At 35.7% G+C, this 17,942-nt stretch overlaps 2 protein-coding genes across 2 annotated transcripts; both read right to left on the bottom strand.

The window, feature by feature from the left end:
• Positions 1 to 6,050: 6,050 nt before the first annotated feature.
• On the bottom strand, positions 6,051 to 12,655 carry LOC145570213 (pumilio homolog 6, chloroplastic-like). The gene is made up of 10 exons (XM_081629243.1): positions 12,471 to 12,655; positions 10,241 to 10,916; positions 8,735 to 9,996; positions 8,501 to 8,642; positions 8,292 to 8,399; positions 7,679 to 7,891; positions 7,493 to 7,603; positions 7,183 to 7,377; positions 6,727 to 6,892; positions 6,051 to 6,384 (listed from the first exon to the last, which is right to left on the bottom strand). The coding sequence occupies exons 2-10, from the start codon at positions 10,829 to 10,831 to the stop codon at positions 6,317 to 6,319; spliced, it is 2,856 nt and encodes a 951-aa protein (XP_081485369.1). The 5' UTR covers positions 10,832 to 10,916; positions 12,471 to 12,655; the 3' UTR covers positions 6,051 to 6,316.
• Positions 12,656 to 13,351: 696 nt separating this feature from the next.
• On the bottom strand, positions 13,352 to 17,692 carry LOC145571848 (uncharacterized). The gene is made up of 5 exons (XM_081630884.1): positions 17,535 to 17,692; positions 16,432 to 17,180; positions 14,791 to 15,195; positions 14,321 to 14,526; positions 13,352 to 13,992 (listed from the first exon to the last, which is right to left on the bottom strand). The coding sequence occupies exons 2-5, from the start codon at positions 16,853 to 16,855 to the stop codon at positions 13,750 to 13,752; spliced, it is 1,278 nt and encodes a 425-aa protein (XP_081487010.1). The 5' UTR covers positions 16,856 to 17,180; positions 17,535 to 17,692; the 3' UTR covers positions 13,352 to 13,749.
• Positions 17,693 to 17,942: the final 250 nt, after the last annotated feature.

Below are 17,942 nucleotides of genomic sequence, written 5' to 3'. Positions count from 1 at the left end.
TCAAGTAATAACTTCACCTCCTCAACATAACCCATTTGAGCTGCATAAGAAAGGGGGTTATGCCCTTCTGTGCTTATTGAATCGACAAGTGTTGGTGCTTTCTCAACTAATTGGTTCAAGATAGCTGCATTCATTAAAATGATATAAGTAATCATAATTTTTAAAAAAAATATACAATGGCTAAAATATATATAAAGTTTTAACTCTTCAAGACATTCTTTCTCAAGTTCGTTAATTCAATTCATAAGTGATAGACGAACTTAAAAAGTATATATATTTTCTTTTGAAGAAATTGACGCTAACAATCTTTTGAAGAACCCATTTTTTTAGTGTGAGGACAATTATATCTTTAAAATTTTATTTACTTATATACCTCTATTAATATAATGTTAATTACTTCTAAGCTTTTTATGAATAGTGTTTATTACTTTATCTATCTTTTATTTAACTCTTACGAATAATATGCTGACAATTATACCCTTAAAAAATTTGTTAACATATTTTCCCCCATTACGTTGTCAACAACTTAAAAAAATTTCGTTCGTAAAAAAAAAAAAAAAGCTTGCGGACATGGCTAGTTATAGAACAGGCATCGCGCGAGTTAACCACCCTAATAAATTAAAAGTTCTCAATTGATCAACTCATGTCGGCCCCAACTTTTAGAGGGGTTTTTCTCAAAACGGTCTCTAAACTTTTCAAACCGATTTGACTGGTTAATTGATGCTAAGATATGTGCGCCGAAAATTGTGGAAAAAAAACACATGAGAAAAACAAAAAAGAAAAGATGTAGTAGATTTTATGAAATGTCTTTTCTCAATCCTTCTGTAATTATAATTTTGATTGTTGGTCACTGTCCTAATTCAATTCTTGTTAGAAGCATTTTCATGTTATTCATCTTGAATACGTTGTGGAACCTAAAATTTCTATAATAAATTTGTAGTCCTCAACAATATGAAAATTTGTGTGCACAAAATGATGATAGTAAAGGGCACAAATACTTACCTATCCTCCTCGTATAAATTGCTAGGTGAACGACAGATTTTGTTTGTTTCAAGTTGTTTTGATGTTGCTCATTGCCTACAAGTCCTTGGATCATACTATTGACCAAATCGCACTCACCACAATTATTGATAGCCAGAAACAAGGGACTAATATTGTCCTTGTTTGAGCAATACGCTGCCTGTGGACATTTCGCAAACAAGACATTGGCAATTTCTTGCTGATTATGTAGAAGTGCAACATGCAATGCTGTGTTTCCATCCATATTTGGCCTTTCACATAAACGATCTGCAGGGATGTCTGACCATAGAAAAAGAGCTTCAAGGGACTGCAATCTGCAAGCCTTGACAGCTAAATGAATGGGAAGATCACCCTTCTTATTAGCTTGATACATGAGGTTAGTACAGTTTTGGCCAACAAGGAGATTAACAATCAGCATGGGATTATCCATACAGGCTGCAATATGAAGAACGTTACTTCCATTTTCTGGGCTAACGAGGTCCTTTAGCTGAAATTATTTGAGAAACTTGATTTATATCCATACTAACCAGATATTGATACAAACGACCATCAATTGGGAAAGACTTGAGGCCACTTTTAGCTCTTTCTAACAAGAAACTTATTCTCTGAACTGCGTCTTTATATTGTTCTATAGATATTAGTTTCTCAACCAAGATGATTCCTGTCAATCCTTCCTTGTTTAATAATCCAGCATCGACCTGAGCATCTTGGATAAGAATTTCAACAACTTCGAGATGTTTATCAAGAGCCGCCAAATGCAAGGGAGTGTTACCGTCTTCATCTTTTTGATTGATTATAGAATATTCTAGGATTGTAAGCATATAAGTGACAAATTTAGAGTTGCCAGTTTGTGCTGCCAAATGAAGCGCATTTTGGCCTTTTGCATTAGTTAAAGATAAGCTTTTTTTTAGTAATTTGATGACACCAAAATCACCTCCTTTCACTGCGTGGTGAATTGGAAAGGAACCATCTGTGTTACACTTAAATGCGCTATCTGGAACTTTGTTGAGCAAAATTTCAACTTCCTCAAGATAACCCATATATGCTGCATAAGATAGGGTTGTCCGCCCATCTTCCATCGAATTAATTGGCACCAACTTATCATAACCAAGCAGTTGTTCCAATATTTCTGCAATTATATTGTTGGTGTATAATTTTAGTTGAAAATAATGCATGAAGACATGAAGTAGTATGTAAATACGTGACCAATGTGACTTTTGAAGTTAACAAGGAAAATGATGATTAAATAAAGATTTCTAAAGAAAGATAGTGAGGCAGCGCTTAGTTCTCAAAATCACATGGGGTAAAGGAAATGAAATCAAGAAAAGGATAGAGAGGGAATGTTAAGTAATTCATCTGAGGCTATTTGGTCATTTAACTTTATCTTTCCTCACCATTTCCAATCTCCGCTACTCTCCCTCACTTTCATGGCACCCCTTTCTGTCGTCGCTGCCATCCCCCCCCCCCCCCCCCCCCCTCCCCTCCCTATGTCACTGCATTCCTTACCCTTGCCCACCGTACCTGTTTCTCTTTTTCTTGAAGTTTCACCACCACAAAATTGAGATTTTAAGGTTAAGTTCGAACATGAAAACCAATTTCTAATGTAGGATTTTCATGGTCAGATTTAAGTCATTTAACTATATAAAGTCATAATCCATTGTACCCTCCGCCACCAAATATAATTCTTATGTTATTCAAAAGCCTTGATCCTTGTTCCTAAATTAAGTCAAATTTCATTCTCATTACATAGTATTACTTTATTCATTTTTAATCAACCAAACCCCGTTGTTATATTTTTAACTCACTTTTACTCAACCAAATTCCACTATTTGTTAATTTTTATTCAAATTTAAGTCAACCATATCTCAATACCTTACCTTTTATTTCACCTTCAAAATAGGACTTTACTTGAGGACCGAGAGAATATACAAAAAGTTAGGCTTTCATTTTTCTCTTGATTGCTTTTATTCTAATTTTGGTGGTTGGTTGAGGGTGATTGAGGAGGGAAAAGGAGTTTCTGGAGGGCGGAAGAGGTGGTTTCAAGGCGAGTGGGAAGGTTTTAAGGTGGGTGGGGACACTTTCAAAGCAGAGGCGGATCTAAGATACTCTTTCCGTGTTTAAATAAATGAAACGTTTTTACTTTTTTCTATTCATTTAATTCACTTTGACTAATGTCTGTGATTTATGCTTAAGAAATATAGTGTTGTGGGTACTTGTTGAAATCGTCTTAATAAAAATATTTTATATATATTCAATTAATATAAATTTTACTTATTGATAATTAAATATATTATCAGTCGAAGTGTTGCATTGACACATGTGGACAAAGAAAACGTTTTATTTATTTAAACACGGAGGGAGTACTAAGTTTGGAGGGCACTTAGTGAATAATTATGTAGACATAACCTTTATATCATCAATATAACTGAATTTAACTATAAAAAAAAAAAAAAAAAAAAAAAAAAAAAAAAAAAAAAAAAACTAAAATATTTTTTTGGTAGGGCCGGTGCCACCCAAGCACCCACCTAGATCCGCCATTGTTTCAAGGTGGATGGGTGGTTCGTTCCAAGCCGAGTGAGGTGGTTTCAGGGATGGGTAGGGGTAGTTTCATGTGGGTTGGGGACTTGGGGTATAGTGATGGTGGTGCTAGTGAGGTGGTGGTGTACTGCCATACGGGTGTGTTTGGTGGTGAAGCGGACATCAATTATGGGAGAGGAGTTTATAGGTAATGAGGATGATTAAAATTAATACGTACTTTACAAGCATCAAGAAAGGGAAATATCATTTTTCATTCTCTTTCCCTTCTCTGATTCTCCCATAACAAACTACCTCTGATAACCCAACCATAAACTTTAAGGGCCAATAAGAGAACCCAAAAGCAGTATCCACATATTGAGTAACCGAGAAAGTACGCAGTAAGAAACAAAACTAAGAATAATAGGAAAAATTAATGTCATCAGTCTCAACTATGGACATTCTTCTTAAAATGGTCCCAACTATCAATTAGTTCATAGCAAAACTAATAATAATAGGAAGAATAAACGTTATCAGTCTCAACTATGGACATTCTTCTTAAAACGGTCCCAACTACCAATTAATTCATAGCAAAACTAATAATAATAGGAAAAATAAACGTCATCAGTTTCAACTATGACATTCTTATTAAAACGGTCTCAACTATCAATTAATTCATAGTGGTCCTAATTTGGGTGTCTTTCTTAAAACAGTCCCTAACTTACAATTTGTGAAGGACAGTGCTCCTGTCCCTTGCACACCGAAGCTGAAGGATGTCAATTTGTGATGTGATTTTGTTAAAGTCTTCTAATGTACCGGTAACTAGGCACCGGTACAATTCAGCGCTAATAAGAGCATAATCACCTCCATTATTATTAGATGTGGATGCCATTATATTTAAAAAGACAAACTCGCTCTTTTTCTCTTCTTTTAGCTTACTTCTTTTTTCACCCCTACTAAACCTACCTTCCCAAGTTCATATATACTGTTAACATGGCGGAAGTCAACACCACCAATTATTTCAACAGTTGTGAACTTGTGAATAGAAGGGGATAAGCCTTAATTTTATATTTCAATTTTAAACACTAGTTGATCAATTGGATTGCCATTGCATGTTTCTTTAGTCTTACTGGAGCATGGGATTTGAATAACATTTTCTGGATAACAAACAACTGGAATACAAGGCATGGCCATTTCACTATATACAAGTATGACTAAAAAAGTATTATAAGGACCAATTTGTTTTACTTAAATGTGGAACATTTTGTTTTAGATAAAGATGTCATTAATAGACAAGAAATGCACGACCTTTCACCATCGTTTGATATTAACTAAAGAATGATTCAGGAAGACAACTTGAACATCATTTAGATTCCATACCCATAAGCCAGAACAGCTCCTTCAGCACTTCAATAATTAATTGCAGTATAAGCTTCATGTAGTTTGTAAAAAATGACTTCAACCATTAATATATTTGATACATGCTACTTGTAATACCGACTAAAGAGGGAGGGAGGAGGGGGAATAACCAAAATGTGTATTGCGTACCTGTCCACTGGGCCGAAACAGCAGCATGTAGTATGACTGGCATTTTATCAAATAGCCAGATGCATCTTCTTTGAATGGATGCAACCTCTGTAGCATGTGTTGGACAAGGTCTGCAAGCTCCTTTTTGATGGTCAAGTACAAGGGACAAAACCCCTTATTATTCACAAGGCAATGCAAAGGACAGTGTTCCCTTCAACATTGTTCCGCTCTAATACGTGATGAACAGGAACATCATCGCCTGTTGCCGGTTCTTGCTGTAACCAGCTTGTCAGGGCATCAACAGCAGTGTTCATTTTACCAGCACTCAGTGCTAAGTTGTATAAGAACGTCATTAACCAACTCTAACTTTCCAGAGCTAGAAGCGATGTGGAGGACAGTATTCTTGTTCCTTGCACACGAAGGTCAAGAACATCAACTTGCCTACTCGATATGACTCTGTTTCCCCAGTGAGTAGTAGCTGGTACAGTTCGGCATCAATAAGAGCATTATCATCACCACCTCACTTCTCAAGGTCAGTATATTGCTCAAATTGGCCAATATGAAGCCTGAAGTCAACACTAACAGCTGATTGTTGGTATCCAAGGAGCCCTTTAGGGAAGCAACTCGACCCTTTTCTTTTTATTACTTAAAACTTGACTACGAAGGTCCAAGGGACCAATTGACAGAATAAAGGAAAACAAATAAAAGTAAAAGATAGAAAATTAATTTGCTAGTAGAATACTCCCTGCATTTCATTAACTTGTTCTTATAAATTTTGTATGGTTTTCAATACAATCAATCAAGCATACATATCTTTAGATACATATTATAAGAACATTCTTAACAAGTTCTTATCAAGACGAATTAAACAAGATTCCACATATGTATGAAATTTTCTTTTATACTTATCAAAAAAAAAATATTAAAGTAGAACAACATATAGAAATAGAGAGTACAAGTTTGATATATAGCACATACAGACTGTAGTTGGCAAGAATCATAATATGACAATAGGAAGTTTGAAAAATAAACACAAGTTGGAATAGATATACAACTACACAATTACAAGTTGATGGGGTCAAATAAGACATCAGCAAAAGAGGATCAGATGTACAAGAATAGAAGAAACGCTGCACATTAATCAAACATCAGTAATTTAAATTGATTAGAATATCAACCAATGCATTATGTTAACATCATGGGAAATATCAAATCCTGCCATCTTAGTAAAGTTAGCAAATGCGAAGTGGATAGCTCATTCAGAGGTGCTCGCAATGCTGTCAGCCATCTTTGTACACTGTTTTGTCTCCTGTTCTGAGTCCTCTGCAATTCAAAAGATCAAGGCTAACGATATGCAGGACTGATAGAATTGAAAATGATTATATAGTAAATATACTGTGACATGACAGTATAATTATTGGAAGAAGAGAAGCACTTGTGGAAGAAAGAATGTCTAGTCCTCTTCAGTCTTTTTATTGTTAGGCAAATGCATGTGCTCAGAAAATGCAAAGCATACATGATTACAGAATTATAGATATATTTTGTAAAAAAATCTGAAAAGTTAAGTTCAAATAGATCATGAGATCCAACATGCACAAATTAGTGTTTTCAGGTAAAAAGAATGAAGTCTCAAGCAATAGAGTACTAGAGACAGAAAGACTCCACCTGTTAATTGATCATAGCGAGATACAATGTGCTTTGCATAGGGGACTTTTTTCAAAACGGGAAGATGTAATCGTATACAATTTTGCAATGTCTCCTTTTGCTTCTCAGAGCCAATCTCGAATATCTTCTGGACAACATAATTTGCAAATTGGTCTTTCATCATCATCTGAATAAAACAGTTCAAAAAAGATGAGGAACCAAAGGGAGGCAATATTGCCATAATAAAACATCCTAAGAAACCCTGATTAATTCAGATTACTATAACCCACAATAATTACTCAAGCACTTAACAAAGCACTTAGACTCTATAACCACACCAAAAGTACAATATTTACAAATTTGGTGTATTACATATTACAAAGTTAAATTTGGCACACAAGGAGCATAAAACTCAGACCAATTTTCTGCATAAAGTATAAATTTTCAGATTTATGAACAGATATCTCGCAAACTTACCAACAGTGCTTCATTGTTGTCAGACTGTGCAATGATTTCCTCAATTATGAGATTTCTCTCTGAATCGTTGCCATATTTTATGCACTTTTCAACAACATTGGACGCGAACTTATGCTGACTCAACTGTACAAATCGACCAGTTAACTTATGAATAATTTGGCTTCTTTGATGGGGATTTCCCATTTCCATAACATGCTGCAAGGGAGTCAAAGTTGATCATGTTGCCGCATTTGAAGAGTAAAACTATGAAGCTTGCAAGCTTCTCCAAACACAGACAAGGAAATAACTTAAATAATGTAAGGGTCAATACCTGAGTAACATAGTTGCCGTATGGATCACGAGCAAGGGTCGAAGTAGATTTAAGGACTTCATCAACCATCCACTGACTTATCTGCTCATCTGAGCAATGCTCCAAAACTCTCTACACAAATAATAAAAATAAATACCTTATATGGAATTTCAACATAACATCCATACAGCTGAAGTTCAAAGATACCTGGATGACACGACAACCATATGGGTGACATGAAAGTGTTGCAACTTGACCAATAAATGAAAAAATAATGAATTTAGTTTTCTCAGTTGGGACGGATTCAATACATTTTTGTATCACATGGTTTCCATTTTGGTCATGCACACATTTCATAACATGCCCATCAAGCTCCTTCATAAGCTCCACTTTCTGATCAAGCTCGATTACTTCCAGTGCCTACAGAAAAATTTCAGGGGGAAAATGGTTTTAAAGGGACAACAGCAAAATAATATTGGTTAACAAAAATGCCCTTTAACTAAGATTTCCTGCATGACCATTGTCTTATATTTTATTTATTTATTTTCATCCTCTGCCCGGCTTCTTCTTAATTTTTAACTTGTACATTTATGAACGAAAAGGGAATGAGGTGCATGTGAAACATGCATATAAGATTAGAAAGGCTCTAGAACTCCTTGTCCGAAGTATAACAAATGACACTTTCGGTCATGATAGAGACAATATAGAAGAACAAAGTTTTAATTTCCATCCACATTCGTAGAAAATAGAAATTATAATCAGTCTCTGAACTTAAAACTTCATATAGATGAACACACTATAAACAATTTGAACAATTTACCTTTTGGATCACACGACAGCCATACATTTGCAAACTTAAGGTCAAGACCTGTCCAGTAAGTTGCTGGGCAAGCTTTCTCCTCTGTTCAACAGTTCCATGCTCAAAGAACTGTAAAATAAATGAAACAATTCAGAAGTTTAAGAAATCCAACCACAATATATTAAATATGCAAAGACTTATTTCAAGACATAGAGGTGTTAAAAGTTCACCTTTTGAACAACATAATTTCCAAATACATCAGTCATTAATTTAGAAACTTGTGGAAGAACTTCTTTAAAGACAGATTCCTTCTCATCACTGCCACAGCTTTCTAGCTTTTGTTGAATAAAACGACTACCATGTTGATCGGTGCTGCAGGTTAATAGCCAGCCATGTCAATTAAATGGAGACCTAATTGTGCCAGAAACAAAGAAGCATATGAAAAGATGTTAATAAAAGCCTACCTAAACTCAACAATCTGGCCAGAAATTTCAGACAATTCAAGAATCCTAGAGCTGTTGGATTTAAGCAATTCAAGAAAAGAAGGCCGTTTAGCATTATTATCAATACTGTTACCATCAGAACTCTCAGGTCCACCTTGTCTTTTCCATCCAGGATATGCAGCTGTACTTTTTGATGAATGTTGTGAAACACTCAGATCATTTCCTAGCCCGTGTTGAATAATCCTAGGTAGAAAAGATCCTGGTAATGTAGGAGGGGCTTGAAATTGTGGTTCTCCTAAGCTCGGAGGATATCCATAAGAGTTGAATCTAAGCTGAGTCCCACTTGTTAGAGAAAATATGCTCGGTATGTTTATTGCAGGATGATTTAGTCCCCTGCCACCTATTGATGCGCTTGCAACAGTGTCTCTTTGTGATGCAAGTGCATCCATCTGACACTGAACAGCACTTTTATGAGCATTCTCATAGAGTTGTTGAAAGCTTTGTCCTTGAGCAGGACCACCAAAAGAAGGCCGTAGCACTTGACTTGCATATGGGTTCATTTCGCCAAGTAAAGCCTCCGCTGATTGCTTAAAGAAGCCAGGCTTCCCATATGTATCAATTGGCATTGGAAATGCATTGCCCTGAACATAACTGCCAAAATGAGGAGATAAAGTAGAGTTGGCACTTAATCCACTCAGAGCAAGTGGTGGACTGGGGAATCCTGGTTGTGGTACACTTGGGTAAAAAAGGTTTCCTGAATTCATATGGGCAGCTGTTGATGCATATAATGGTGGTACCAGTCCTGTGTTATGCATGAATGCCTGATGCAATGGTAGTGGCTTCTGATGAGCAGCATACATTCCTTGGGGAACAGCGTAAGCTTGGAATCCAGGTATCTGGTATGGTGCGCCTTGTGAAGGATGAGGATGAAGCTTATTCTCATCAAGCAAGCGGAGATAGTCAAGTCTCTTTTGGTCTTCCTCTCTCATTATTTCGCCTGAAACATCCAACAATTTCATTCTTGACTCTACTACAGAAACTTCAGACCCAATATTACTTTGGATGGACACATTATCCTCTAAATCAGCAGTTCTGCAGTAAGAAACAGTTGATACAGAGGGATTGATAGAAGAACTCGTAGTACTATGCTCAGCAACAGAAACTGAACACGACTCCCGCATTTTTAAAATCTGATCAGTGTTTGAAACTGTGACATTATCATGATCACTTCCTCCTTTGATAGTTGTAATAGATGCAGAAGATGGAGCCTGAACAAAGTCTCCCTAAGCCACAAGAAAAGAGAAAAACCATGAGCATTATATAAAATTTGACACTAAAACTACTAGCTAATACTCTGTATCAGAAATACAGAAGCTCCTCAAAACCTATTTACAAGAAATTAATATTCCATCCACACAATGATCTTAACTGATGCGTTCATATGTGCAAAATTATAAACAGTGACTTCACTCACAGACTTTGGCCAAATGATTCTCGGCTAGTATGGTCAAGTTACAAGTTACTAACCTCCTTCAGATCACCACTGCTTCCATTATGGCCTGCTACTGATGTCATCTTTGTACCATCCACAAAATTCCCCTGATCACCAGAAATTTCGCGTGGTGAATTTGCTTCCTCAGGCTCCTCCTTATGAGTAGCCAAAAAACCTTCCCTTACAGAAACTTTTTTACCAACAAAACTTTCCATATGTTGCACCAGACGACGATTCTCTCGTGAGATTAGAGGAGGAGGCAGCCTTGGGTTTAAGTTAACATTAGCATAGTAATATTGAATATATGCTGGATCAGTGCGCATTTGTTCTTCAGGCTCACAGTCCAAAAACTCGTTGCTAGAGCTAGTCAAACTTGAATTCCGTTGACCCATAAAAGCCTGAAAGCCAACAATTGACCCCTCAATAGTAGGTGGAGCACTACCACTTCTACTAGGCATCACGCGAGTCTGTTCTTTGCGAACAATAGTCTCTTGTAAAACTTTGCCTACGCCTTCATGATCAGCAACATTACTGAAAGGTGAAGAAAACAATCCAGAACCAGTAGCAGGTAGCCACTTTTTGGACTCATCACTGTCTAGCATCCTGATTGGACTCTCAGTTGTCATCCTTCCTAGAGTTAAAGGTCAGCTTCTTCAACCCACAGAGACTCTAATTTCAACGCTGCAGCCGGTAACCTCTATAGCCCACGTTCTGTTAATCACAAAGAGTTCACATACAATTAATCAAATATTTATCAAACCATATCCTAAGAATGACGAGTAGTTTATGGATGACATAAAGAATTGATAGTCAGTACCCTAACTATCTAGAGCAAAACAATATGGCAACTGAAGATGATGAATGTACAGCTTAAGAAAACTGAATGATGGTTGACAAATGTACCAAGTGTACAGTTGTGTTGCAGAAACCCGAGCACCAGACATGAAGAGGTCAATCAGCTTCCAAGAACAACACCCTCCATCTCAAAATAGATGTCCCAATTGATTAAAACCCACTGAAAGTAACATTTCATTGCTTTATTGTAAATCAAGGTTCTTAATTTTGTCATCCCTCTCCTCTCTCAAGCTTTTGTATTAAAACTTAAGAGTTACTTTCTCCCATTCTAAATTAATTATCTTACTTGTAATTGCTTCAAAATTACACACCACCTTTGACATTATAAATTTTAAGTACCCTAAAGTATGCACTTCACCCCCAATTATAAGGCATGCTCCCAAATAATCAAATAACTTGAGCTATCTTCTATCTGCAATTCTACAGGGGATATAAAATGTTAAGCCCTTAATTCCTAAAAGGATTATATCATACCCCAGGTGCACCTAATAATATACATTGTCGAATTTCAAACCAAAGTCTAAAGAAATAAACCCGCTTCCCCCCCCCCCCCCACCACCCAACCCCCCCCCCCCCCCCCCTCCCCCCCTCCCCCCCCCCCAAAAAAAAGACTTTACCCGCTAAGGTAGCTAAAATGTAACAATCATTTCACAATTCCAACATCATAAGTATGTACAAAGCTCACCATACACATACACGAAATAATTATACGCAGTATAAGATTCCAACATCAGTAAATAAACAAAAATAATACAATTGGCCAACAATAAGTAAAAAACTCAGATTTATATCCCAAAAAAAAACCTTCATTAACAAGCAAAATTAAGCCTTAAAAAAATAAATAAATAAATAAAAAGCAAAATTAAGCAAGTTTATTCTACTTTTGGCTGAGAAATTTCCAAAAAAAAAAAAAAAAACCATAAAATTGCATAATTATGAGAAATGACAATAATTAGCAAACGATCATTGTCAACCCCAAAAAGTAAAGTTAAAGGTAAACCCAAAAAAAAAAAAAAAAATAAGGTTGACAAAAAAACTTACCTTCCCACCAAAAAGGGCAGAAAGTAAAATCCCTTTAAAAGAGCAGTCAAAATCCCAACTTTCTGGAAAATTATGATCAGAATTTGGAATAGAACAAGGAGAAGAACAAGGAAATGAATGAACCCTTTTGATCAAATAATATCCAAAACTATAGAATATGTATAAATTTGCTGGTTGGTGCAAGAACATAAATTAAAAATTAAATTAATTTAAAGATGCAAGAAATATAAATATAATATAGCTTATAATATTGAAATAGTAGCATTAGTACTTAATTATTCATGAATTCTCACACGTCACGAAATAGGATTGTTGCCATTAAAATTGAAAAAAACAAAGAAAATGAAAGGATTCAAAATGTCAACATACTGCAAAGCTCCCTGATGTAGAACTGACCCGACTAAGTCCATGCTGTGTACATTTTAGACCTCTTTCACTCTTTGGCCTTGGTTGTGAGTCTTGTGACTTGTGAGTTGTGACTACTGACTAGATTAAACCAGTACTCCGTATTATGTATCCCTTGCTCTTAAACTCGAGTCGTGTTTAATTTTTTCATTATGGAATACTTCTTTAGTTATTTTGTTTGTCAACATACTGTTTTAAGGAAAGGTAAATATAAGATAATATAGTGTGATTTGGTTGACAATTGTAAATACAAACGAAAATAGCGGATATATAAAAGTTTTATATGTGGACAAGTATTTATAATGATATGTCAAGTAGTTTGGAATGGGTTTCAATCAAGTCATATTCATGTAAAAGCCCTTCATTTCAAGTTCAAATCTGGTCAAGTCAAGCCAGGTAACATTAGAGGTTATCACCAACATGCTGAATCCTCCCTCCGACCCTTATTTTTACACCATTTGACCCAAAAAATTAAGTCCATGGTGCAAAAACAGGGACGGAGGGATATGATGGGATATGATGTTATAGCTATGATTACGAAGCATTAATTATCGAGTCAATTCTTAATTAATTAGATCAAGTCAGGTTAAATTCTAGTCAAGCAGATACTCCACTGTAACTTGAAATTCAAAATTTTCCATGAAAATAGATTTTATGTAATTTCATCTTGAATTGTCCCTGGGAGTCTTATGCAGTTATGCTACCATGTATAGAAATGACAGAATGCTTCAAAAAATAACCTTTGGTTGGCTTGAACCATGCTATAATATCAAAATAATCTATTCCTATTTACTTAAAATCAATTTGAAAATAAAAAATTAAAACATATACAAAGACTTGAGACCTCTAATTCCTCCAAAATGCAACTGAAGAACCTGTCAATACTTTCAGGAGTGAAGAGATCATAGCCATTGATTTAAAATTACTAGTAGCAGATCACCAAATATTCATGCCCAGCTACATAATTAGTCAAGGGTAGCATAAACTAACGGCTTTTCAAACATATGATAAGTCAGAAGCCAATGTTTTTAAGCCATTAAAGTCACATACACCCCAGGATTAATCAGCATCACAATGACGGTAGAACATAGGAGGGACTACTAACTAAGTGCAGCATACGACAAAATCTCCACCGCAATTGTGCCTCGAAGGAAGGAAATCTGAAAAGGCTATATACGAAGAGTTGGATGAAAGGGGGTTAGAACATAATGGTGAAGAATGGAGTCTTTTGCAATGCAGGCCTTCAACAAGGAAACAGAATGGGAGAGGGGTCCCTGTGGAGCTTCCCTTCTGTCAGATCGAGTTTTCTCATCTTGTCTTCACACCAAAGCAGTTGATCTTTTGTGATCATAGCCATTCTTAGTACCCTTGACACAACTTTGGCATCAATGAGACTTAAGAGCAGAATTACTTCTTCGTTTGTTGATGGCCATGCCTTCTTTTTGAAGCTCTTCTTCTTGCGCAATTCCTTCAGTTTCAACCCTTTCTGCAATCAAGTACCAATGATGATGGATAGGTTAAGACTTATTTTCACCCTTTCACATGTTTTTGACATTGCCATCGCCAAAAAAGAGTTACCGTCTAGATAGTTTATTTTTTGAGGCAAACTCAATATGAACTAAGGCCATGATTAAATTGAGTATTAATATGGACCTTAGTGCTTTCTCTGATATACAGTATGAAATGCATATTGATTTTATAATAAAATAGGGAATCAAATTTTTCAGCGATTACTGCAAAATTTCAACTTAAGACCAACGTATGCCTTCCATGCAAGCTGAGAAAAAGATTGAAGCTGAAGCAAGGATCAATACCTTTTCTGAAACTGACTGAACTTGCTGAAGAGGTTTAGCCATTTGATTCTGGCTTCCAAACAAATTACGAACCCCACCAGCCTTTTTCTTATCCAACTTCAAAAATGTGTAGAAAGTCAAGATTGATGTCTGAATTAACTTAAGAAGGTCAGGGGCTAGAATCCTGTAATCTGATTCCTCATCTTCGACCACATTCTGATAGGTACCTGAACCATTCAGTAAGACAAAATCTAATCATACTCCATTTTGACGAGTATAAATGCAAGTAATGATATATCCAGCTATAAATAGTACTTCTGTCTAGAACAAATAGTCCATGCCACTACTTAACTGACCCAAATATGATAAAAAGGATCTTTTTGTAAAATCATGTCACGTTCTCAATTATGACTTATAAGTAGTAGGGATAATGTGACAACTAATTTTAGACAGAAGAAGCATATCAGAGGTTCTCCTATATGGGATCTCACCTTGCACCTTCGGAACCTGTAGTAATTTGGACAAAGATTTTCGGCTTCGAGCATATTTTTCTACTCTTGAACCTTGCTCAAAAGGCTCATTTTCAATAAATCTCTGTAACAACACCTCAAACTGCTGATATTGCTGTGCGCAGTGGTTATAACAAGTAGGATTCTCAGGCTGACATGATATCTTCTGGCTCAGCTGTGTGTACTGGCTATGAAGGGCTTCCCATGTTAAGCAAATATGAGCTACATAAGCTGTTTCAAGGTCCTGGAAAGGACTATCATCTGGTTGCTGCAGCTGCTCAGTGTCACTATCAGGCTCTTCCATCTTTTTCAGAGAAAGGCATCTAAAAGAAGATACAAGCTTTCTAGATGCAGCTCTTGGAGATGGCGTCGAAGGACTCATGGGGCCTGCATCACAAGAGCAACACGTTAAGTTCAATCTTTGGATATAAAATAAAAACAGATGGGTGTTGGGAAGGGTTTTAAAACATATGAAGTAATAAAATTCATTCAAACACTAAGGCTAAGCAGGGTAGGCGTTTCCAATAAGATTAGCAACAATATCATTTAGAGCCATAATCATATTAATAAGATTGTAAGATTTACCAACTTCTCATATATTATATGGTACTATCAGCAAGACACAACTAAATAGAAGATCATTTAGCCACAGACTTGATAGCAAGACCATGACGTTAAAGGAATTCACTTCCTCCATAATCAACTTAAATAGGTACTAAAGGGATTTACTTTCCTCTTCCATTCATACTAAACATGTAAGGACGTAAAATGTGAACAGCTAAGAAATAAATTTTAACTTAAGCAAATATGAGCACAAAGAAACGCAAAAGCTGGTAGCACATGCTCAACTAAAAGTCTATTCTATTAAAAGAAAAAAAGCATTCCCTTTCTAGTTATGGTAGGGATGATAATAACATGCTAGATGTTAAACTCCTAAATTAAATCATTTTGATATCTACAATTCAAATGATCTCAACAAAAAGTGCAAGAGATGTAAAACAAATGTTGGCACCAAATTGTTTGCTAGCTTCAGAGCTGCATTATTGCTGGGTAGTGGCTAGTTGGCGATCCCGTGATAGAACCTCAAATTGTTAGTGGGACAAAAACAACATAACTTCTCTCAACTGGAGTAAAAGTAAAAGGCACAATTTAGCTAAATATGAAGGCATATCATGTTATCTTTTAAGCATCAATCAAATTTGAATCTTCACAGCAGCCAACACACTCAAAAACTAGACATAATAACAAGGTAAATGACAGAGGCACATATCAAGATAAATACACAGAAAAATGAAACGATGAGCCCTCAAGGCCTTGATATTCAAGTCAAATGAAGCTTAAAAGTCTCCTCTGATCCTAAATTGCAGACTAGGATCAATTACTGACCGGCTTTCAACAACATATAAGAACAGAAAGACAAATTTCTGAAAAATTCTTGGCAGGTAATATGCCCTTTCAACAAGCATGATATAAGGCAACAAATAAACACCGAAAAACAAGAGCAAATAAAATCTAAAAGCCTTATATGAAACCCTTGCAAAGTAAAGGATAATTAAAACCTTTGTGAACCCAAAAGCATAAATTCATCGAAAAAGTAATCATTCAACAACGAACACCACTTACCAGCCACATTGAGTTGCTGAGAACTCATCCGATCAAAAAATAGCATCCGCTCGCAATACTTTTCGTAGATAGATTCTAAATCACAGTACAAATGTTCAACTTGAGATCCCACATCTCTTCCCTCACTTGAGCTTGTCTCACCTTCCTCCCCGTCCTCCTCTCCTTCAGCACCTTCCTCTTCCGGTATCAGTACCATAAAGCTGTTTCTTCTCAATTCTTTCAATCTCCTCTTCACCTCATTCGTGATGAAATCATCATCATCATCATCCACATCAGCAGGAGCATCCACAGCAACTGATTTACCATTAAGATTGCCATTATCATTGTTCGGTTCCTCTGGATGAGGAATCGGCTTCTCCTCTAACTCCTCATGCGGATTTGGTTTACGAGCTTTCCTAAACTTCCTTACTTTAAAGAAATCCATCACCAGAGATACAACAACAATCCAAACCAACTTTCCTCAAAATAGATTTCACTAACTAGATTCTCCAAACCAAAAGGTGAAAAATCTCAATGCACAAAGATAAAACAACAATCCAAACCAACTTTCCTCGAAACCGATACACTTTACTAGATTCTCCCAACTTACTGGTCAAAAATCACAATGCACAAAGCCAGGTTTCTTGCACCAATATACTAATTAACTACCAATTGCAGATAAACCCTACTCTATCACTATTCATAGTCAGAACTCACTTGCTTGGCAGACTTAACCAGCAAAGATGTATCACTGAATCAAGCCACATTCCCTGCAAAAAATACCAAAACAAGAAATTATCAAAGATCTATCAAAGATAAATTAAAAGGATTAAAATGGAAATGTAACGGCATAAAAATGGGATACTCCAAATTCTCACAGAAATATCTAACAAGAAAACTAACTTCAAAAACGCTAGCAAAGTACCAAAAAAACTTATTCAAAATGACTATAAAGATCCTATCATTAAAGTACCCTAGACCCTGAAATCTAATCCCGTCTACATCATTATCCTACGGCCACACAGTAGCATTCATACACCCAATATAAAGTTCAAAAACACACAGCATTATGAAAATGAAGGGCAAATCAAGGCAAAAAAACAGTTGAACAGCAAAAAACTTACATAAAAATCAGAAGATCAACCCACAAATTGTAACCAAAACCCCATTCTTCATGATTTATAGAAATAAAACTTACCAAAAAAGAAAATAAACCAAAATCAAAGAAACCCAGAATGCTCAAACCATGTGAATTTAAAGAAAGGCAGAAAAACAGAGAGAAAAGAGTTGAGAAAGTACCAAATGTGTGAGTGGGTGAGTAAATGAGAGCTTGGTGAGTTAATTAGATACAAGCGTTAAAAACCCATCTCCATTTTTATATTATTTAATTTTTTTTTTACTTGTATTATTTTATTTTCACTTTTTATATTTTTTTCTCAATTTTCTCGTGAAATGTAATAGTAGCAGCACAAGTACAAGAAAAAAAAAAAAAAAAATTTGGTACTCCACTAAATATGTTTCTTTCTAGTTGT

This window comes from Chenopodium album, chromosome 12 (assembly GCF_948465745.1).
Source record: "Chenopodium album chromosome 12, dcCheAlbu1.1, whole genome shotgun sequence".
Lineage (NCBI taxonomy): Eukaryota > Viridiplantae > Streptophyta > Magnoliopsida > Caryophyllales > Amaranthaceae > Chenopodium > Chenopodium album.
This window is presented reverse-complemented; position numbering and strand designations above follow the sequence as displayed.